This window comes from Scaptodrosophila lebanonensis, unplaced genomic scaffold (genome assembly GCF_003285725.1).
Source record: "Scaptodrosophila lebanonensis strain 11010-0011.00,11010-0021.00 unplaced genomic scaffold, SlebRS2 tig00001412-arrow-pilon, whole genome shotgun sequence".
Classification (NCBI taxonomy): domain Eukaryota; kingdom Metazoa; phylum Arthropoda; class Insecta; order Diptera; family Drosophilidae; genus Scaptodrosophila; species Scaptodrosophila lebanonensis.
This window is the reverse complement of record NW_022060739.1, coordinates 7,674,760-7,692,313: the sequence shown is the minus strand read 5'-3', so window position 1 is coordinate 7,692,313 and position 17,554 is coordinate 7,674,760. Positions and strand designations below refer to the sequence as shown.

At 37.2% G+C, this 17,554-nt stretch overlaps 1 protein-coding gene across 1 annotated transcript in view; it reads right to left on the bottom strand.

Moving 5' to 3' along the window:
• The window catches only part of LOC115631296 (homeobox protein OTX1 A), a 67,646-nt gene that overhangs the window by 35,448 nt on the left and 14,644 nt on the right, over positions 1–17,554 (bottom strand). The window contains exon 2 of the mRNA XM_030528011.1: positions 11,625–11,748. Within this exon, the coding sequence (XP_030383871.1) occupies positions 11,625–11,721 (97 nt within the window). The 5' untranslated portion in view covers positions 11,722–11,748. The remainder of the gene's footprint in view (positions 1–11,624; positions 11,749–17,554) is intronic.

The window sequence follows — 17,554 nt, the reverse complement described above, 5'->3', positions numbered from 1 at the left end:
GCATAATTGAATACAAATGCAGTTGCTTGTCCACCATGTGTTGAGAGGTGTAGGAATGTGCAGCATAAGCGACGCTAAGCTGCTTGCCTTTGGCGCTTTTGACTTAAGTCTGTCTACACTCAGAAAAAATACAACATAGATACAGAAACAACAACAATGGGGTAAGCCATTGTTAAGTGGCAGCCTCACTGTAGAGTTAAGCTAAAGATTTAGATTAACTACAACTAGTATTAAGTATAACTGGTTAAGCTTAGTAGCATCGTTTAATCAAGTTTTGTGAGCTTAGCTGTAATTTTTTTTATTATGCCTAGACATTTCCAAGCATTTAAATCGGCTATATATTTTTATAAATATCAGTTGAGTACGAGACGCCAATTTTTTGTTGGCAATTCGGCTAAATATTTTGGAAATATTTTAAGAGCAGGCAGCAGCCAGTAGTTGTCTGCAGAATTCAAGGCTAAGCACTACCAATTTAATTACAGCCAATTCTTATAATTAACATCTTCTTGATTAGCACTAATTCTTTTTAAAATACATAAAGAGCCTATTCTTATAATTCTATTTTTATAATTAACATCTTCTTGATTACCATTAATTCTTTTTAAAAATACATTATTTAATAACTCTATTTTGTTAGCAGAAAGAGTTATTTTAAATTGAGGCTATTATAGCTAAAGGGAACGTACTCTTTTTTTAAAAGTATAGAAGAACCCATATAAGGCGCATCTGCTTCTTAATAATGTTTTTTGTTTATTAAGATTGAAGGCTTTAAACTGTGTTTGATTGAAGATTGCAGCATGAAATATATTAATTAAATATTAAAAGAAAAAAGCCAATATGCAGCCTTTGAAACTCTTATATAGGGAATTATGTACATTTACACATTTTTAAGATATTAAAACCCTAGTCATAGGAGCATAGTTTAGTTTCAAATAGCTTTTAAAAAAGTCGATGGACAATTTAAGAATTATAAGTTTTTAGATTGTTAGACAATTTCGTGTTTTTTTGCAGCATTTCAACATTAAGACTCGTACTATGTCCTCCTAATTTAAAGTAGAAAGAAGTGCTATTTACAAAAATCAAAAAGGACACACAAAAAAAAAACCGGAAAACTTGTTAAAGTTTTTAAAAATCAATGAATACCTGTGGCAGAAGAATAACAACTTGGTGTTTTCCCTAGATATTTTATCATTTGATTTTTTATAAAAGTTCCCATTCAAGTTTAACATTTCAATTAGTTTTGATTTTAAATAAATAAACAAAATATTTACTCCACTACCTTATGTTGAATGTAACTTCTCGAACTATTAAAACATTAATAATTACCTACTCTCGAACTATTTGTAAGACGAGTAATTAGTTCTTATGCTACTTGTGCAAAATATAATCAATGTTCCGCCCATTTTCTTTGCCCACAAAATTGGCGAAAAAGCCAGAAATTTCAACAACTTACAACCAGTCAGCCCCTGCCCCAAAGTGGTGCCCCAAAGCGTCCATTGGAGATGCTTGTGAAAGGCAGCTGTTGCCAAATTGCAAGCTAATTGAATTTTCTAGCAGCAGCGCCATTTTGTATACTGCAAATATTTTATAACTGCCTTTGAGTGTGGCCCTCACACACACACACACACACACATACATGCACAGGCAAAGTTTCGTCACGACGTCGACGCTGAGAAGGACGCGTTGACAGCCGCACTTGACCCCAAAAAAGGAAAAAGGCAAAAAGGAACATTTCACAACATGGCCGTCTCTCTTGCACAATACCCGTACGAGCCAGCTTCTGTTTTTGGCTTACTTTTTGTCAGTATTTCAGTCTGTTCAGCTGTCATTCTGTCCAGTTGTCGGTCTGTCGGTCGGTCTGGTGCCCTCGACGCTTGCTGTAAAATTAATTTTCAATTTGATTTTAAATAAATAATTAGCTGGCAAATTGCAAAATTTAATTTTAATTTCTTGTGCGCTTACACTTCCACTTCTCTGCGCTCCCACTTCCACTTCAGCTTCAGTTCCCGCTCCCTTCCCTCCCATCACAACTTCGCTCTCTTCCTCTGCTATTTTTGGGTTGTTTGCGCTCTCACTTAAGCTTTGGCTGTGTGTCAACTTTTTCGTAGCCCTGCGTAATCCGATTAGAAAAATTCTGTTACGTTCTCGTTGCTCATTTACGCCATGTTCCCTTTTTTTGCTCGCTCCCTCTTCCTCTCGCTCGTTCTCTGATTCCCCAGAGAGCACATATAATGCGCACTAATGTTGTTTGCGTTGCCAACAGCTCTCGACTTAGTTAGTCTGCTTTATTGTTGCTCTCCCCCTCGTCGCTCTCTGCCCCTCATCCCCAACTCCCCCAATCCGCAACTCTTCTGCTGCTACTGGTAAGCTTAACAAAGTGTCTCTTGGCCTGCTTCTTTCGGAATGTTGTGCATTAAACATTTATGTCTCATTAAATATTTTATTATGAAAATAATTAGAGATTGTTGAACAGGTGCGGCCCAAAAATGGCTAAAATAAAGGCTTTGAAAGCCCCTTAACCTGCAGCGACACAGCCACTTAACCGACCATTAGGCACGCCCATTGCTAATTACGTGCTTTTGGGACACAGATCAGGATATGAATGTCAACACACACACACACACACACATATGTACATGCACATAATTGAATGAGTCAATGAGCCTGTCTACGTGCACTCACTAGCTGGTCATCATACATACATAGCTGTCAGCTCTGACCGATCTGGCAGGCAATTTTCTTGGTAATCAAATTTTTTGTTGCAATAATTGCTGAAAATGCAAATGCTGGCAACAGAGGCCTTGCCGTAAGAGTTTTTGGAAAGTGTGTTGGGTTGCTGACCTGCTCTCCTCTACTCTCCTCTCCTCTGCTCTGCTCTGTCAGTTAAAACCAAAATGGCAACGATAATAGAGATGGTTCGAGAAGGGGGAGGGGGATGGGGAGGGGGATTGCGTCCAGCATGCTCTGTGGCAATGGGCAACAACCGGCAATTAGCACAATTAGGTTGCGAGTGCAAATCCCAAAGCACATCACATCAACCCACAACCCACAGACAGGCAGAAAGAGAGGCCGAAGTGCGGGCAGGCATGTCCAAAAAAGCCAATAAGAATTTCATGTTGAAAGCTTGCCAGTTCAACATCAAACGTCATGCAGCAGCAGCAACAAAAACAACGACAACAAGTAAACTAACCGCACTTGTCAGGAAGCCAGGATTAACAAATCCTTGTTGGCAAATTGATTCAAAAAGTACGCAAGCAAGCAGGCAGGCAGGCAAGCCAAACAGAGTGCCACACAGACCCTCTGCACAGTGGGCACTATATTCGCAAAAATGTGAACAAATTTCTTCAGAAATTTAAAATATATTTTGTTGCTTTGTTTGCAAGTCATGTTATGGTTATGGATCAATAAAGTAATTTTCTTGCTAAAGAGGAGCTACAGGACCTTTTAAAGATAAACATTTTGAAAAATGTTAGTAATTTTTGTAAAGTTTTCGAACTTGATTGTTTTTCAATAACTTATTAAAGTTCCCAATGAAGAATCAACATGAATCACAAATATATTAAAACAATTCAACAGCAATATTATGCCTTAGTAATTGGTTTTGAAATTAAAAATGTATATTTAACTATGCACACACTATCTCGCCAGGAAAGGAAACAAATAAATGAAAATCTCGTCACCTTTCAATTTTCGATCATTTTGAAGGTTTCATTTTCTTTGAAAATGAATAATAAATATAATATTTTTGTTGCCTCTTGCCTTAAAAGCAGGTTTCTTAAGAATATTTTTTTTAAAAAAGCTGCCGCCTTCCAGAAATGAACACTTGTGCATTTTTTCAAAACTAGTGTCGAAATAATCGTGAATAGAAAACAATTTCAATTAGAGCTTAAATCAGCATTTCTCTTTCAATATATTTGAATACATATAATAATTATACTAAGTATGTTTATTTTTCTTTGGAAATGACATTTTGAAGAAGATGGTGCATAAATTAATATATGGAAGCCAGACACATTAGTGACTATATTTTTGTATATTTCAGAATTTATATTCAACTGCTTATTTGTAGCCACTGTGCAATATTTGCAGCCCTCTTGTTTCTGCCACAGACTCGTCTACCGTCTTATTCTTCATCTCACTCGCACACACACATGCCGCCCTGTCGCTCGTTAGCTGCGCCGGTAATGGGAGATAATTCAATTTTTAAACATTTGGCATAACAAGCGAAACCATCATTAAGGGATTTTTGCCATTCCAGTTGCCAGTTGCCAGTTGCCAATTGCCAGTACCATGCAATCAGCTGCCGAGTCAACCCCAGTGGCAAGGCTGTCTCTGTCTATGTGTGTGTAGCACATCTCTCTTACTTAATGGTTGTGTATGGGTGTGTGTGTGTGTGTGATTTTATCTGCAAGATGCGAATGAGTCTGGCACGCTACAGAGACTTTTGTGCGCACTTGTTGGCTGAAAATCTGCAAGTCTGTCTATGCTGGCGCTGCCTTTCAGTCTGTCCCGTTGTCTCGTTGTCTGCCTCTTCACAAGATGGGCTCGAATTTGTCGATAAAAATCAATTTTCGTACAACTTTTGTGTGCTGGCTTGCGTAATCTCAGACGAATTAACATTTATTAAAGTTTCGAGCCCAATGAGTTTTCATACTTTTAGCCTACTTTTGTGCGTTGTTGCATTTCATCGATTCAGTCATTCATTCAACACTGATTTGCATTCCGCACTCATAACCTCACAAAAAACACTCACAATGTTGGCGACACTTTTGGCCCTTCTTTTTTTTATTAATGTTGTCGTTGCTCTGCAATTCCCAGAACGCAACGCACTTCAACACCCCAAAGACGATGATGATGAGGACGATGAGGATGATGGAGAGAGCGCCGTTTCCCTGTCATGGTTTCAATTTCAAAGTTTATTTTTCGTGTCGCACGCGCTCAAAATTTTAAATTAGTTTAGCAATTGAAAACGTTCTTCGAAGCTTCGCAGTGCTCGCAAGGCTCCCAGTTGTGAAGGAATCACAAACAAATTGAATTAGGAAAATGCAAATGCTGAGCTTTTGATTTGCTTAAGCGGGTCAATTTTAATGCCAAGCCATGTCGTTTGGCGCCGACTTCACTTAATGTTTATATAGATACTCACAGTTCATATTATGTATTGAAGGATTGTACATATTGTGGCAAAGAATATATTCTAATTTATAACAAATATTCTGAACTGCACTTTTAGTCACGCTTGCCCCCAAAGTTTGGATTTTTTAGAACATTCAATTTTGTATGCCCCATAATATGCATGGCTGTGGCCAATCCATTTTCTTGGTGCGATAAAACTCATTAGTTGTTTTCCATTTTAGGCGTCAGTTCCAAGTGTCTTTCCCATTATCTTTTTTTTTTTAGTTACAATGCAACTTAAGCTACTGTTCTACTTTTTAGCCTTGCAGCTCGTCAGCCTTGTTCTAGCGGAAGAGTCTGGAACAACTAAAGCAACAGCTGCTGCTGTAGCACTCGATCGTAAGTCCAAAATTTCCAAATATCAAATTTGAAGCATTACAATGAGATGTTCTTGCTTAGCTGCCTGCAAGGCGAAGCCATCGGTTGTGGGTCTCTGTGCCCATTTGCGTTGGTCCTTCAACCCGAAGTCGAAACAATGTTCAGCCTTTATTTATTCCGGCTGTGGCGGCACAAAAAATAACTTTCTAACGAGCGAGGATTGCGAATCGAAATGTGCGGTTGGAGTATAGCTTACGTGTTTGAAAAGGGATCTCAGAAGTTTCTTTTACATCAACAATTGCAATATTTGAACCTAAAGTAATAAACCAAGCTGCACTGATAAAGCCTTAAGTCTTACATCATTCTCGAGGAGAGCTTAGAAAAAAAATGTACGCAAAGGAGAGGGGAACTTGCGCTTATTAGTCAATTAATGAATATCAGAACCTCTCTTTGATTCAAGAACATATTCTAGAACGATTCTAGACAGGTTCTTCTAGGGATTCTATTATAAAATAAACCTCCGCTTTTTTGGAATTCGGTTAAAAAGAAGCAGACCCGATAAAGGAAAGGCTTGTTCAGAATTTATTAACAAGCTATCAGCAGTTGAAGAAACTGGTCAGAAATTTCTTACTTGCCTAGTTTTGCTTGACACTTACTTGATTAAGAAACTTATAGAAATAATTAAGACATACAAGAAAGTAATATTCGGTAAAATTTTGAACAAGCCTGTCAACAAACTTTTGGCAAGGCACACAGCTTAACAATTAAAAGAATATCTTAAAATTCTCATTAAGAAAAAGGGTTAACCCCTGAAAATACTCCTAATTTATATATTATGCGAATCTGAGGAACTGTCTATTTAGCCTAATAAGCTGAAATAAGTTCTTCGGAGCTCCTGCAATTCATCTCAATTTATTTAAAGACTTCAGCGTAAGTCCAAACATTTAATAAATTGAATTAGTGACACTTACAAGGCGCATAAGACTTTGGCTTTTAATGCAAAAGGCAGATAATAGTTGTCTATTTTACGTAATAAGCATAATAAGCACCGGATGTTGCTTATATTTGAATTTACGGAGCATAACTTAAGACACATGCCAGCACACTCTTGCTGTCTGTCTGTCGTATTGAATAAATCAACAGTAAATAGAATTTGCACCTTTAGCGAATGATTAGGGTCCTGCGAGCTGAACACAGATGCCAAGACAGCTAAGGTAGTAGGTAATAGGAAGTAGCTGGACGCACACACGCAGCCACACACATTAATACATACTCACATAAGCTAACGTGCAACTTAACGTGACTCTGGGGCATGCATTAAATATCTGCTTATAAGGCGCCGCCACAGCCAGAGGCAAGAGGCAAGAGTGTGTTAGTTTTGTGTAATGCGTTCGTAAGTCTCTGGCTAATCCCATTACAGCTGCTCGCAGCAATGCAGTCAACAAACACAACTATAGCTATGCATCCCTTTAGATACTCTACACTGTCTAGCAAAGTTATGTTCATTATTAATCCAACATTTTTATAGAAGAAGTTTGTGGTGAATCTAAAAACCAAAAGAAAGATATTCATTTATTATTATTTAGATAAAATGGAGTCAAAATCTTGAATTTGGCTTGGATTTTTATAATAAGTGCGAGTATATTATGGAAATAAATCATTTTTAGTAACTTCTATGACCTGTTTTAATTTATTTTTAAACAACTTGGTGTGTCTTTTAGAAATGTTGTTTGAAAATAATCACGAAGGGCGTTTGTATTCCTTTCTGACCAAATTTTAACAATATTTTCTCTTCAAAAATAGTCCCGAAAGCTGAGGCAAATATTATTAATTTATTGTAATTGTGTGTTCGGATAAGTACATTAATTATTTTTAACAACTACTATGACCTGTTTTTATTTTATTTTAAACAAATTAGTATGCCTTTAAGAAATTTTGTTAGAAAATAATCACGAAGGGCGTTTCTATGTCTGCCTCTTGGATGCTTCCTCACCATGTTTTAACTATTTTTTTTCTTCGAAAATAGTCCCGAAAGTTTAGACAAATATTAATCAAGAGACTGTGAGAACCATTACTCTTTCATTGTAATTTTGTTTTCGGAATACTGGACTGGTGGTCTACCCCTGTCTTCCGATTTATAACTGGAGTAGTATCATTTCTTGTTTTGGAATATTAAATCCATAAGCGTAATCTCTAACACATTTTATTTTCACACGCTTTTAAGGTATCTTCAGATATCTTAAGTGACTTTTGAGAACAATTTTTTATTTAGTCATTAAAAACAGTCATACAGGCATTAGAACTATTTCTTGGCTTTATGCTTAATTTTGTGTACTTCTATGCTTTTTTAGTTGTCTGTTTGAATATGTCTCTTTACTAACTAAGACCACTCATAAATTGAATGTAAAGATTTACTTTTCGCAAGGAAGCTTTGGTAAAATTTTCTGTAACTATTCTTTGAACTGTATTTGCAAAACATATTTAAATTTCTGCTTTCTTTGAATTAATAAATTTTTTTTACGTGAAAAGTATTTTAATGCGATTTAATTTAAAATTATTATTCTGGTTATATTTAAACAGTAGGGTACAATTATTTCAGTGTGATTATATGGAAGATGCTAACAAATTGGAACAAGAAACCAAGTCTAGGACTCTTTTGCCTTGACAAAAACGACTTACTTGGATACACAAACCTGACAAAAAACCACTATCTGCAAACTTTTCCATAGGACCATAAGTAATATGCACCTAATTCTGTTTTTACACGGTAGATTAGTTCCAGTAACAACCGTGTAAAAAAGACATAGATCATTTGCGAAAATATGTGGATGGTTCCTTATCTCTAAAGAAATATATATGTAATTTTACATTTTCAAACCGTGTCATATCGAAATCGTGTCAAAAAAGACAGCTTAAAAACACAATTAGATGATATTCTTAGGACATCTAGTTCTTTCGCATAACCGTGCCAAATTATGAAGTTTCTCTTATTTTGTAAAACATTGCATCGAATTTGTATTTGGGAACAGGCCTGAATAATTGGACAGTTCTCTTGCAACAGCAGTCTTGCACTTTATTTTGTCTAATAGTGTTTATGGCGTGGAACTTAAATGCCCTTCGCAATTCGCAATTTGCGGCATCGGTATGGAAAATTGTCTTGTCGGCGCCTTTTATATAGTATATCAAGTATATGCAGCTATATTGAAAATCAATCAAATATTTTCTTTCTTTTTTTTTTTTTTTTTTTTTGGCTGGCGGCAGGTGGCACTTTGATTTAGATAAATACGCGCTGTCGAAAATTTTGAGTTATGACTCTTTTGAGGTTTGGCTCTGCTGGTGATGGCGATGGCGATGGCGTTGGCGACACTTTCGCGCATTCCAGAGCAGAGCGGCATTTGCATGCCAAAGCATTAACGCTTTGCTGGTAATTGCATAAAATGTGTAGCAGGGCATAAACGAACTGAAAAAAAGGAGAGCAAAAGCCCAAAATGAAATCCATGGCAGCCAACCAAGCAGTCAAAACAGTCAGCCATCCAATCATCACCAGCTCCAGCACCAGCACCAGCACCAACCATCATCGTCATCATCATCATCGTCATCATCATCAGCAGGAGCAGCAGCAGCAGCAGCATCGTCGTCGTCCAACCAGCCGTGGAGTCGTCACTTCGACACTTTGCTTGCCTTTGCCTTTTGGTCTGGCACTCCTGCTTTCCTGCTTTGGCTCGAATATCGATTGAGTTGCCGTTGCTGCGTACTTTTTGATTCAATTATAGTTATATATAGCAAGCGTATCGGGCATTTTTTTCCTTTGCATTTTTTGACACGAGCAAAGGCAAAGTTTATTATTCGTAAAAACAAAAAATGAAAATAAAAATAAGAGCTCGCGCTGGCAATAGGAAATCGAATTGCTTTGCGGATTTCTTTTAGCGAACGGCATTTAATGGAATTTTTATGCATTTGGCATTTTGATGGGAGCCCAGCAACGTGTTGGTTGAAGAAACCTGACATGGGTGCGAGTTATGACAAAAATATGTGGAGCATGTCAGAAGTTAGTGCCGCACGTTGCATTCAAGCAGTTGTTCGGGAGAGTTTAGAGGCATCGCACAGCTAGCTTAAAGTTTCGGCATTTCGGTTAAGCTCAAAAGCTCATCATACTAGAAATGTATTATTTTCTAAATAACATGAAAATGTTCATTTTAAAAAGCGATATTAGAGACTTTAGTGCTAAAGACATGAAATGAAGTTGGCTTCATATAATATGAAGAAAAAGCACACTATTTTATACTATCTGTTATAAAGATAAGCTATAATAATACTAGAAATGTATTATTTTCTAAATAATATGAAAATATGCATTTTAAAAAGCGATATTAGAGACTTTAGTGCTAAAGACATGAAATGAAGTTGGCTTCATATAATATGAAGAAAAAGCACACTATTTACTATCTGTTATAAAGATAAGCTATAATAATACTAGAAATGTATTATTTTCTAAATAATATGAAAATATGCATTTTAAAAAGCGATATTAGAGACTTTAATGCTAAAGACATTAAATGAAATAATTTGAAGAAAAACCACACTATTTTATACTACCTGTTAAAAAAAATAAGGTGAACATCTTATTCAACGAAAAATTCTACCGAATACTGTAGCTTATGAAGTTATTTAAAAAAGAGTGATTTCTATTTAGTTGGGGCTCCTTTGGCAAAAGAGTTTTGAAGAAATTAGTTTTCTGAATAACACAAAATCGCAAACAAGTTGATTTTTAATTTCCCAATTAATTTATTTTTATACCCTGTACCCTAAGGGTGAAAGGGTATACTGGTTTTAATATAAATACATATTTCAAAATAGCATTTGCCTCGATTTCAATAATTAATTTTCATATAATATTGGGAATATCAATATTTTCTAACTTAAATGGTTTTATGCATGTTTTCTTGTTTTTTTTATTTGAAATGTGGGAATAATATTATTTATAAAAGGACGTTTGCATTTTAATCGCATTAACAATTTAGTTAAAACTGTGATGTTGAAAAGATATTCACATTACTCCTAATTCCACTTCTGGTTCAGTATTTTGATTGCATTTAAATGGTAACAGTTAGAGTAAATGACAAATTAGTTTAATTCACATCTTTAAATATTGTACAAGGAGAAAAGAATAGTTTTGTTATTTGCAGCTAACCCTGTGATTCAGACTTTAGAGAGCTGGTTTCCATTTCCGTGTCATTTACGGGGAAAACAACAAACTACAATGCTCAAAGGACCAGAATCAAGGATATGCGATATTTAAGCACCACTTCGACGGCTCAAAATTTTGAAAATTCTTTTGAACTTTTTTCTCTTTCCTCAAGGTTAGGCTTTTGGCTGCAGCTCGAAAATTTATTATTTGTTTTTGTGATAGCTTTATTTCCATTTCCAACTATTTTTATTTTGGTTCTATCCCCGTTTTCGGCTGAATAATTTTTAATAATTTGTTTTCGTAATCGTTTTAACATATCGGGCGGGTAAGCTTAACATTAATTTGTGTTTTATGAATTGTAAATTGTAATATTCTTCAGTCCTAATTTGTCCTTATTTCTAAGACAACAATATGTTAGTTTTTCGAACTCACATAATTTAAAATTCCCTAAGTTCTAGTAGTTTGCATTTTTGAATGTAGGCTGCTAATTGAAGCACTCTTTATTCGCAATCTTGTGCCACAATCGCACTTCACTCCCTTTTCGCTGCAGCCACTTGTACATTTACCCTCTGACCGAGCCGGCGAGTCTCACTCTTCGTCCGCCCAAAGCAAAAGCCACCGTCTGGGCATAAATTCCAGCCCCGGCGGTAACAATTACCGAGCAAACGCTCGACATGTGCGCCCGTGTAACTCGATACTCGAGCAAATGCGCCACTCACTCCAAGTGCCGCTAATAGAATAATTCGTTAATGTAACTACCAGAGGCAGCAGTGCTGGTCGAGAGATATAAATCCCATCATATTGACGATTATCATTGGCTTTTTATCTAAATTTAATTCGGCAGCGAAAAAGGAAGAGATGCGTCGGCGATAGGCGCCGCTGCACATTTGCAGGCCATCAACAAAAACAAAAACATAAAGGAAGATGTGCTCAGATATATACTCACATGGATGCGTTGCGGCGAAGGGGTAGTCCAGGGTTGGCAGGCGTGGCGGATGCGGTCCGCAGGGATGCAGGGCGGGCGGGCACTGGTAGCAAAACATTCCTCTGCCCGCAGCTGCAGGACCGAGCTGTAATACACAGAAATGGTGGGGTGAGACAAATAATACTTTCACAGATGATGCAGGAGAGGAGAATCGTTTCATAAATTGCATATAATTTTTATTAATTTAGGTGGCAATCACGTACAAGTATTTCGTAAAAAGGCAAGGCGCACTTGTAATTTAAATACAATTCAATCGAATATCACGACCACGCCGGCAACGACTCTGGTCCACAGAGATGCGGGCCCAGACTCAGGCCGAACCGAACCAAACCGAACCGAGTCGAATCGAATCGAATCGAGTCAAGACGAGTCGGGCCGAGCCGCTTTAATGTTGTCATATGCACCTCAAACTCAATTCGATTCAATTAAAGACAATTACGGCCTTATGACAAATAATCTACAATCGATTTGTGTCCGTTTGTTCGTTGCTGTTGTTGTTGTTGCTACTTTTTGCAGTCGTCGCCGCAGTTGCATTTGCGCATGCGCCGCCGTCTGCATAAAATTAAATTGTCCTCAAACGAATCAATTGATTTAAATTAATTGCATTTGCCGCAAAAGAGTCGACAAATGCGAGAGCTGGCCTGACAAACTGAGTGACTGACTGACTGCCTGCGTGACTGTCTGACTGGCTGATGAATCGCTACATAGTTACAAGTACGACTATATATATACATATATATGATTATTACTTTGCCGCCTCGTTGGCGCTGTGCATGTTTGGCGCTTAATTACTCTGGAATTTTAAATACGAGTGCAGCGAAAGAGCAAAAGTACAAAGACTCCGCACTCTAAAGTGCTGAAGAATGAAAGCTGTCACAGAAAATCATATAACTTTATTGGAAATAGATTAACTTCTGGTAGAATAAGACTTTTAGAGTTGTGACTAAATTTAAAAAATTTTTGTTAACGCAGTAATTACTTTTCTTCTCTGTTTATTCCTCTTAAGCTTAGAATTGTTTATTTTAGTTAAGCTTGGAATTGTTTTTAATGGGAGTTTTACCCAATTTTGGGTTGAATTTTTCCAACTTAGTCCAGTTTTGAAACCATAAATAATTGTATTACTACTATACTTGCCAATAATTAATTAATAATAATAATATTTTCGGAAATCAACTTTTTTTCGTTGAGGTATATTTTCCCATATATTACTTTTCTTCTCTGTTTATTCCTCTTAAGCTTAGAATTGTTTATTTTAGTTAAGCTTGGAATTGTTTTTAATGGGAGTTTTACCCAATTTTGGGTTGAATTTTTCCAACTTAGTCCAGTTTTGAAACCATAAATACTTGTATTACTACTATACTTGCCAATAATTAATTAATAATAATAATAATTTCGGAAATCAACTTTTTTTCGTTGAGGTATATTTTCCCATATATCCTTAGTCCATTTTTTACCCCATATGGTGCTTAAATTTTGCGAAAACAAACTTAAAAGTGCTTCTCTTTGTTTTACCAATTTTTATCGAATCTATAAGACATTTGCTCCGTTTCTTTCTACCGACTTATGAGTCTTAGCTTCAGGACTAAATTGACATTTCACCCATTTTAAGTTTTTTGTGGGGCATTCCAGATTTTGGCGGTCAAGACTTTAAGGCTGCATACTGTTTTTGCTCTTGGGGCGGAATATGGAACGGTCATCGGTTTACGACTGTTTCTATATTGTCTATGGTGATCTGTTTATCTGCTGGTGTTATTACAGAACTAAATCAACAATATTTTCACATCTCATCAACCATAACATCGAATCGTATTTGATATAAGAATGAAATATTTAGGTTTGTTTCTCTAACTGTTTGTTAAACTCTGATAGAAGCTGTAGAAGAGTGTTAACTCTTTGTAGTAAGCAAAATGTTAGGATTGTTTATCTGAATGTAAAAGTTCTAAAAGCTAATTTCTGAGTATCATCCCTGCCTAGAGGGCGCGGCTTATCCCTCGTACTAATTATGCCATTCGCAGCAGCAATTATTATCAAGCTCACATATTCATGTAGTCAACAAATTCTTCTCACATTTTCAAAAATCCATTTCAGAAATAGCATTTGATTTGATTTAAAATACAACTCCAGAGGCCGGAGAGCTAGCCAACCCATGCAGTAGTGCCGCAAAGCTGCTCCGGTACTTGCGGGTGGCGTGTGTGTGTTTGTGGATTTAGATAGTACTGTGTACTCTGTGTGCTTTGTCCTGTGCCTGAAACGCGCCTCGTGCCTATTTAATACGGCCAAATAATTCAGCATGAATTATTCAATGGAAATTAATTCACTAACAACACCAACCAACAGAACAGGAGCAACAACTAGCAATGGAGCTCCATTGGTTGCGGCAGGTAACTGGTAACTGGCCCTAAAACTTTACACTACACTGGGCCACAGACTATGGGCCGTAGTCCGAGGGCCGTGGGCCGCATGTGCAACATTAGACACGAAATGGCAATTTTCCATTTGGCAAATGAGTTTTGCGGCCGGGACACTCCAAATATAACAATTATGCAAAATTACAAATTCTCACAATTCTAATGGAATGCCGGGGCCACCATTGGGCCTCTTTTGGGCCTTTTGGGTTGGATGGTGGTGGTGGTGGTGGTGGTGGTGGTGTTGGTGTTGGTCCAGCCCAGGTGATGATGTGGTTTTGTAGTCTGTGCGCCATTCACTTGTTAGTCTAAATGGAAATTTATTGGCGTGGCGCGCAGGTCACACGCTCGTCCTTTTCTGGGTGGGACACAGCTGCTGGCCTCATAGTCAGCAGGAGAGCAGTCGGGAGTCAGGAGTCAGGAGCACGTTAAATTATTTTGCGTGTGTAAATTTGGCGGAAATAGTCTGTAACATGATATGCTAACACTTGTGGTCCCAATTCCATGTGCGGCCGACGTGTCGCATTGCGTCGCCCCGCGCTGCGTCGCTCTGCGTGTGCGGCCCATAAATAAAATTCATAAAATTTTTAACAAATTTACTCAAATAAATTAAAACGGCAAAAAGCCTGCAGCGACAGTGGCAACAAAATTTCTGCACTGGGTGGTAGTTGTCTGGGCGTTGCCCGTCCGTCCGTCCGTCCGTCCGTCCGTCCGTCCGTCCGTCCGTCCATCTGTCTGTCTCTCTGTCTGTCTGAAGTGGTGCTGGTCTGGTTGCGCGATTGGTTGCGGGTTTGCTGCGCTGCTGCGGCTTAGAACACACAACCGTGGGGAAATAAGTCAACTGTAATGCATCATACATAGTAGAACTACAATTAATTTTAATTGCAATATGAACAGCATGCGTATAATCCGGGAAATTAGACTGAGGAGAGGGCCGATGGCTTGCATACAAGCCTGTACAAGAACAACAAATTAAAGAAGTTAAGTTCGTGCTTGTTAGTCTTAACAGTCTTAACATCTATACAGTTCCTCATTTAAGCTAAACTTCAATATGGGTCGAAAAAAAGGAAATTCCTTGAATTGCTTGTTTTATTGAACAGCTTGACAAGACGAGTCGATATGGTCCTGGTTGTTTATCAGTTTTTAAACTTGGCTTGCATGTTATATTCTGATCAGAGTTAAGTCAAATTTCGACTTATTTTTTAACTTTTAGGGAAGCACCTATTTTTCTTGTCGCATTTTATGTAACTTGAAATGAAACTGAGTTGGATTTGGTGCAGTTTTCCCGTTTCACATAAGCATAAATTAATATTTGAACGCATCATGCTTTATTTAATCGAAATTTTAATATGTTGGCTAATTTGGAAAAAGCTGTGTGTGGCCCTCTTGGCCATATCTGTTTCATTCTATCTCTCATTCACTCCCCATAACTAGCGCCTAGCATTAACTGATTTGATTTTAATTTGGTCATTCCTTCATGGGCTTTACTCCAAATGTTTTGCACGCGGTCGCAAGTCCTTCATAGTTCTGTCATCATCAGCCATTAACATTCTATTGTTTTAACACTTAACTGCTAAAGAATTGTGTTCAAATGTGCGTCTGCGAACTTAAAATATATAGCTTGTTCCCTATCGGAAAGTCCACAGAATTGGTGCGATTTGTAAGACGATGTGTCCTGTTTTTAGGATGTCATTTGAAAAAAGGGCATGCCCTTATCTTTTCTGTTCACATTTTTGTAAAATGCAATTCACATTTTATTTCAATTTTTGGGACATTTTCAATTTTGGGGATTAATGACAATCGCACATTAATGCCAAACGTATTTATTTATTTATTTACTTTATTGACAAACAGAGCTGTCGATGTGAAAAAAATTCAAAACAATACAAAACTTAAACTAGATAAAGCTAAAGAAAAACAAAGCCTATAGAAAAAACAAAAAAATATCTAATAACGAATCCGACACGGTGAGGGGATTCTATTTACCAAAGGTCAGCTATATCCCGATTCGCAGCAGAGTGTAGTCAGAGACGTTATTAGAGCTCTAAAAAAGAAAGATACAAGGGCGTACGCAGCTTTTACCAAAAGGGGGGGCCAACAGATTAAAATGTTGATTAAATACTTAAAATTATTTAAGCATATGATCAATGAAAAAATTTCAACAAATCCAATTCAGTTCCATTTTAAGGCGAAATAGTGCGCCATAATCAAATAATCAAAGTAGCGATAACTGATAAAGAGTATAAAGTATGATTAAATTGAAATTGAAATACTAAAATAATAAAAGATAACATATAATTAAAAGCTAAAGATGGAGAAACACTGACCCGTTGGGGGCATGAATAAACGCGCCTTTTCAATCAAAATTAAAAGCAAATCAATCAATATCTGTCTGCCTGTCTGACCATTGATGAACTGAAAACAAGCTTACGTCATTCCAAAAATTCGGAAAGGGTATTAGTTCGTTCCTCTACTTATATGTAATGCTTTCTAATTAAATCGATTTTTTAGAATGCTGTCTACTTTTGGGGATGAGTGCTAATTGGATTTTTTTTTAATATTTTTTTTTATAAAAATTAAAACTTTAATTAAACTGTTAGTATTTATAACAACTTATATTAAACTTTGAGGATGAATAAAAAGACAGCTTTAACTAGGAATTTAGTCTTATTTAATTATTTCTTTCATTTAATTATGAATTATTTATACTTTATATTAATCTATTGGCAAGATCAGCAGGGTATGGCCTCTTCAGCCTCTTTCTTAGTAATCTTCTGGGTTTTCTTTGCCGTTTCCGCTTGCAGGATCCGCAGGATTTTCTCCAGGTGTGATTTCGCAGCGATTCCATAAACTTGCAAGCCATATCGCCAAGAGGGAGCGATGCAGGACTTATAAACAATGGCTTTGTTGCTCAGTGATTGTTTTTTGCTGGTTAGGAGCCTAACACTTAGTGTCTTTATAACAGGGGATATGTGCTAATTAGAGGGAATTTTTCTTAGGTCCGCTGCCTAAACTTGACATTTGTTGCGTAATTCGAGGGCTAAACTACAGTTAAGCTGTCAGAGGCGTTGCTGCTAAGTCCGAGCAAAATCGCTGGCGACAACAGGCGAGCCAAATGCAATTACCCAATTGCACGAAATGCACTTCAGTTCCACTCTATATAAGTGTGTGTGTGTGTGTGTCTATCTGTGTAGTTAAGTGTGTGTGTGTGTGCTGGTGTGTTGGCCTAGACAATGCGGCAGAGCAGCACACGCGAAATTCAATTAAGTGCGCACTAAACAGCGCAACGATTTGCCGCACTATGTGAGGCTGCAACTGCCACACAGCACTCGCATTGTGCAACCTGCAAATCTGAGCTAGCTGCCTGCATTGTTGTTGTTGTTGTTGTTGTTATTGGTGTTGTTGTTGCTGTCATTGTCATCAGCAGCAGTTGTGTGTGTGTGTGTGTGTGTGTGGCGAATTTTTGGACTCCACGCCATCGCTGTA